This window comes from Sapajus apella, unplaced genomic scaffold (genome assembly GCF_009761245.1).
Source record: "Sapajus apella isolate SASKATOON/1434 unplaced genomic scaffold, GSC_monkey_1.0 scaffold29, whole genome shotgun sequence".
In the NCBI taxonomy this organism is placed as follows: Eukaryota; Metazoa; Chordata; class Mammalia; order Primates; family Cebidae; genus Sapajus; species Sapajus apella.
The window spans coordinates 11,270,064-11,276,550 of NW_022436969.1; the positions used below are offsets into that span (position 1 = coordinate 11,270,064).

Below are 6,487 nucleotides of genomic sequence, written 5' to 3' on the forward strand. Positions count from 1 at the left end.
TTTTTTGTATTTTTAGTAGAGACAGGGTTTCACCATGTTGACCAGGATGGTCTCGATCTCTTGACCTAGTGATCCACCCGCCTCGGCCTCCCAAAGTGCTGGGATTACAGGCTTGAGCCACCGCGCCCGGCTTACAATGATTTTTTTTTAAAAAAAGGTTATCTTCAAACATTACCCTTAAATCAAACAGGAAATTAAAATTTAACAAAAATAATTTGGAAAGTCTTTTCAATTTTCATGTTGAGAGTAAATTACTTTTTATATTTTTATTTTTTGAAAAATGTTAAATTTTAAAATATGTATAACAAAATTTACCATCATAACCATTTGTAAGTGTACCGTTCAGTAGTGTTGAATACATTCACATTGTCGTGCAACAAATCTCCAGAATTCTTTTCATCTTGCAAAAACTGAAAGTCTATACATATTAAACAATGCCCCATTCACCCCACCCTAGCCAGACTTTTAATTAAAAAGTGTAAGTGAAAGTTCTAATATTTTCTATCTATCCCTCTATAAAGTTGAGGGCCACTGAATTCCAGATTGCTGCTGGCATCTTTTTACTTCTGAGCATCACGGCCTCTGGGAGTCCATTAAGCAACTGGAGCCAGGTAGTGTGACAGGCTGACCCCAAAGCTGTGTGTCAGCCTGTCATCCGACTGATTGATCTTGCAGCCACACCTACTGCCCTGAGTCAGTCAGGATTCCAGCAAGGAAAGGAGAATGCCCGACCAGCAGCTGCAAAACTCTTCTCCCTTTTGGCAGCAATCAAAAGATTTTGAAGAAATCCAAAATAGCTCCTCATCAGAAAAATGTGGAAGCCCCTCCAGCTGGGATCTTCCCTGGTGGGCTCGCGAGCTTGGCCATCTGGGAATAGAGACACTAGATAGCACTAATACACTCTTCACAAAACACATTATCACATGAAATACTTTGAACATCTGGGTAAACCACTAGTTTCATTTACATCTAAGAAAACCGGTGTTTGGGATGTTTGTTAATTAACATGTTATTCCAACACTGTAATGAGTGCACTGAGATAAAGTCAGCAGATGTGTGCACGTGGGACCCAGTGACTTTCTGCTTTTCTCACTTCCCTGAACCTCCTGGCAAGGAAGATAGGGTATACAGCTATAATAAGAATATTCCAGTTTGGGTGGGTCAAGGAAGCAAATGTTGATTTCACTTCTGGCTCTGAAGAATCCAAGCAACTAGGAGAATTTTTGTTTATTCTTAAAAATTTTATCGTACAAAAATTCATTGAATTATACTCTTAAGTTTGAGGCACTCAATTAGAAAATTGGAAAAAAAAATCTCTTTAACCCTGAGTATCCCTCCATAAAATTACTTTAAGCCTAGAATAAAGGTCAGCTTAGACAATTTATGAATCAGCAAATATGGTGTAAGCAACCGTAGTCTCCCAATATTGAGTCCTACCCATTCTAGGGGGTAACTGCTTGGTGGTGACCCAAGATCATCACTGACCCCTTCTGCCACCCCTCCTTATTAATATTTAGTGGGACCATATGAAACTTACTAAGTAGGAAACCCTAGAGAAGGTTAGAGTGATTTGACCCCCAAACCAGGTTTTATTTGTTTTTGTTTTTAATGAAACGGGGTCTTGCTGGCCAGGTGCAGTGGTTCACGCCTATAATCCCAGCACTTTGGGAGGCTGAGGCAAGTGGATCACCTGAGGTCAGGAATTTGAGACCAGCCTGGCCAACATGGTGGAACCCTGTCTCTAATAAAAATACAAAAATTAGCCGGGCATGGTGGCAGGTGCCTGTAATCCCAGCTACTCAGGAGGCTGAGGCAGGAGAATTGCTTGAGCCTGGGAGGCGGAGGTTGCAGTGAGCAGAGATCGTGCCACTGCACTCCAGCCTGGGCAACAGAGAGAGACTCTGTATCAAAAAATAAAGAAAAAGAAATGGGGTCTTCCTATGTTGCTAGGCTGGTCTTGAACTCCTGAGCTCAAGGGATCCTCCTGCCTCACCTTCCCAAGTAGCTGGGATCCTAGGCACGGGCCACCACTTCTGGCTCAACACCAGGTTTATATAGTACTGTTGATAAACTGTCAACTATAGGAATAGAGTTACAAGAATGAATCTGCCAGTTGGTACAGTGTCTAGCAGGAAATGGAAGGCATCGGTAGGACATTCCTACAGAAATATTTACCAGACAGAGGTCTACTTCGTCCATGGCAATGTTTCACTTCCAAAACTTGGGACCCCTGATTTGGTAACTGTTTCTTGTTATGCTTCTGGGCAGTCAGTGGAAGGAAGCCTGAGAGATACTAGTTATTAGAATGGACTAGTTATAATAATAGATTCCTTGCCTATGATAATAGATGCCTTACCTATGATAATGGATACTAATTATAATAATAGATGCCTTGCTTGTTTAACTCATTTAATGCGAAGACCTTGAGAAATAGATACCATTATTCTTATTGGCAAATGAGGAGACTAAGGCTTACACATATTAATAAGTAATTTGCCCAAGGGTACACAGTCACTGTAGTTTGGAATTGGGAATATTAGGATTTTGGCTTATGGGGACAATGCACAGAATATGTAAAATTGGGACTGACTGAGAAAATTCCGTAGGTATTGTTACATGCCTTGGAGAAACAACCCTTTTTTTAAGACAGAGTTTCATTCTTATTGCCCAGGCTGGAGTGTCATGGTGCGATCTTGGCTCACTGCAACCTCCGCCTCCTGGGTTCAAGTGATTATCCTGCTTTAGTCTCCCAGATAGATGAGTTTACAGGCACCCACCACCATGATCAGCTAATTTTTGTATTTTTAGTAGAGACAGGGTTTCACCATGTTGGCCAGGCTGGTCTCAAACTTCTGACATCAGGTGATCCGGCCGCCTTAGCCTCCCAAAGTGCTGGGATTACAGGCGTGAGCCACCACGCCCAGCTGAGAAACAACCATTTTAAGATGTAAGATTCAGCCCAGTGCAGTGGCTCATTCCTGTAATCCAAGCACTTTGGGAGGTCAAGGTGGGAAGATCACTTGAGGCCAGGAGTTCGAGACCAGCCTGGACAACATGGTGAAAACCCGTCTCTACTAAAAATGCAAAAATTAGCCAGGTGTGTTGGTGTTGTACCTGTAATTCCAGCTACTTGGGAGGCTGAGGCAGGAGAATCGCTTGAACCTGGGAGATGGAGGTTACAGTGAGCTGAGATTGCACCACTGCACTCCAGCCTGGGTGACACAGCCAGACTCTGCCTCAAAAAAGAAAAAAAAAAGATGTAAGATTCCAAAATTGTTCTGCAAAGTCCAAGGACACACATGCACACACACACACACACACACACACACACACACACACACACACACACACACCTGTCTGAGTCAAAATGTGCATTTGGCAAGCTGGGGCCCTGGTAGTTTTCTTATGTGGATCATAGCAAATGCTACCTGGCTTAGCAGCAGAACTTTACAATGAGCTCAGCTGACAAATCCTAGCCAGGCAGAGAAAATGTAGAAGACTGTCAGTGTCCAGGTGATTCTCTGGAGTTAGTACTCCAGGAAAGGGTCATTTCCATTAGCTCTGAGGCTGTCTTCATATGGATAGGTACACTATACTCACTTCATTCCCCTCCACAATATCTCGGCATAGAGTGAGCTGGGGTTCAGAAATCCACACTTGCAGGGAAGCCAGGGGTTTAGGCAGGGGCACAGGAAGAAAGGTCTGTTGCACTACTGTGCTGACCCACAAGGCATTCCAGGGGCGTGGCTGAGGCTTGCAGGGACAGGTGCCACTGCTGCTGGGCTCCTCACCACCTGGAGCAGGACTTGGCTAAGTACAGCAAACACCACAAGGGGGAGCGCTGGGAATACAGACAAGAAGAACAAAGCTGGCTAAAGGATGGTATCTCTGCAATTAGAATGTAACTCAACGGGAACATTTAATTTGACATACAAGAATTGCACTTTCTTGCAATGTTTAAGGATGTACAACAGTTAAAGGCAGCATAAATGAAAGAAATAAAATATGCCAGCTTTATAAACTATAAAGCCCACTTTCCCCCTCCCTGGATGAGAATTGAAGACAGACTTACCAGTAAGTAGGTAAATCACAGTTGTTTCCAGATCGGGATGGCGTCTTCATTGTCAGGTCACCCACATCTAGAGTAATGTCTGTCACATAGCAAACATGCAACAAATACTTATTGAACAAATGAAGGAACAGATGAATAAGATTTACAGTCTTCAATAGGGATCAATTAGTGCTCTTTTCTTAGACAGAAAGCTTTGGGAGAGATCTGTCAGCTGCGAGGCACCTGAAGGAGAAAGAATGAAAATGCAGTTTAGAATGTGCGCATTTCAAAGGGTGAAATCAGCTAAGGTGCATTTAGAACCATGAAAAGGAAATTGGACTTTTGTTTCTACTTTTAATTAGGAGGCCCTGAAACTTCTGAATGAAGTTCAAGAACACCTGGAGGAAGAAGAAAAGCTATGCCAGGTGTCTTTGGCCGATTCCTGGGCTGAATGCAAGTCTTGCCTGGAAAATAACTGCATGAGAATTTATACAACCTGTCAACCTAGCTGGTCCTCTGTGAAAAATAAGGTAAGATAAAAAGAGAGCTCAAGATTTCACAGTTCTTAAGGCACCTATTTCAGCTTCCTTTTTTATTAGTTTACGTTAATATTTAGAACAGAGATGCCTGATCTGTTATAGGCCTTTTGCTTTCTAGAATCTAACACTAATGCTATGTACCATCACCTCTGTAATACGCAATTTATAAGTTACAGCATCCATTCAGTGGACACTGAATGCATCTCTTTAAATATCCTGGCTTTCTGCTTTGTATTTGTTATTTGTGAACATGTTCCCACTAGATGATAAGCTCTTTGAGGGCAGGAATCATATCTTGTTTATCTTCATTTGGGCATTAGAGGCATCCAATAAATGTTTACTGAATTGCATTCAGAATCATAGTATTGCAGTCTCTGATTTCAATCTACATTAATTTTTCCTTCTGGAGGCCATTTAAAGATATTCTCTGCCTCCCAAATGTCACCTTCAACATGCTTGCCTCCTTATGTATAGCATGCACACATGTGCACACACACACACACCCCTTCATGTCCCCTTTTGCCCCACCCATGTATGTCCTATAGGACTGGCATGTTTTCTTTTTTGTCCCCTTTGGTTGTCTTCTGAGCAGAGGGATCACAGAGGGTGCTGACCTGAATAGGATGAGCTCTGCCCCACTAAAGGCTCCAATTAGGCTAGATTTTCCTTCCCCTTCAAGAAGTGAGCTGAATACAAAATTGAGTGGAATTTCACGCTCCATATTAGAGCACACACTAATTAGAGTATGCTCCTGGCTTGGCAATGCCATACTCAATTACAAAGGGAGCAACTACTAAAATGATGAATGCGCCAAGTTAATTTGCCTCCACTACTAACTGCATCTGCTCTATTTTTGGAGCCACTGTCACCTGCTAATACACCAGAATATGGTGTAATGAGCACCAGCAGGAAGTCAGGAGATTTGGGGACCTCAGTCGTGTGATCTTATGAAAACTTCTTGAGGCTTTAAAGATTTATTTTTGTGGATGAAGAATCAAGTAAACAGAAGCCGGTATAGGGAGAGGCAGACAATCCATCCAAATTACTTTCTTTTCTTTATTTTTTTCTTGAGACATGGTCTGGCTCTTTTGCCCAGGCTAGAGGGCAGTGGTGCCGTCTTTGCTCACTGCAGCCACCACCTCCTGTGTTCAAGTGATTCTCCTGCCTCAGCCTCCTGACTAACTGGGATTACAGGCACCTGCCACCACACCCAGCTAATTTTGGAATTTTTAGTAGAGACGGGGTTTTACCATGTTGGCCAGGCTGGTCTTCAACTCCTAACCTCAGGTGATCCATCTGCCTCAGCCTCCCAAAGTGAAAACTTGACTTTTTAGGCCATCAGTGGGCAAATGCAAGCCAGGAGAAATTTCAGATCCTGTTTCCATAGGCAAAGGCAAAGCCAGGTATAAGAGGGTTAAGAAATTATCTTAAAGTTAATTGCCTCATCCTAACTTGCCCAGAATTATTCTTGATTTGAAATGACTACTGTAAGTTGACTTTAAAATTTACAATAAAAAATGGTCCAGGGCCCGGTGCAATGGTTCATGCCTATAATCCTAGCACTTTGGGAGGCCAAGGAGTGTGGATTGCCTGAGTTCAGGAGTTTGAGACCAGCCTGGGCAACATGGTGAAACCCTGTCTCTACTAAAAAAAAATTAGCCGGGCGTGGAGGCATGCAACTGTAATCCCAGCTATTCGGGAGGCTGAAACAGGAGAATTGCTTGAAAACCCAGGAGGTGGAGGTTGCAGTGAGCTGAGATTGTGCCATTGTACTCCAGCCTGAGCAACAGAGCATGACTCTACCTTGAAAGAAAGAAAGAAAGAGAGAAAGGGAGAAAGGGAGAAGAAAGAAAGAAGAAAGAAAAGAAAGAAAGAAAGAAAGAAAGAAAGAAAGAAA

At 42.8% G+C, this 6,487-nt stretch overlaps 1 protein-coding gene across 4 annotated transcripts in view; it reads left to right on the top strand.

Moving 5' to 3' along the window:
- CLUL1 (clusterin like 1) overlaps positions 1 to 6,487 on the top strand; it is a 33,364-nt gene that overhangs the window by 4,743 nt on the left and 22,134 nt on the right. For all 4 annotated transcript variants that reach the window (XM_032293250.1, XM_032293251.1, XM_032293253.1 and 1 more), the window contains exon 4: positions 4,414 to 4,581. In XM_032293250.1, the coding sequence (XP_032149141.1) occupies positions 4,414 to 4,581 (168 nt within the window). The remainder of the gene's footprint in view (positions 1 to 4,413; positions 4,582 to 6,487) is intronic.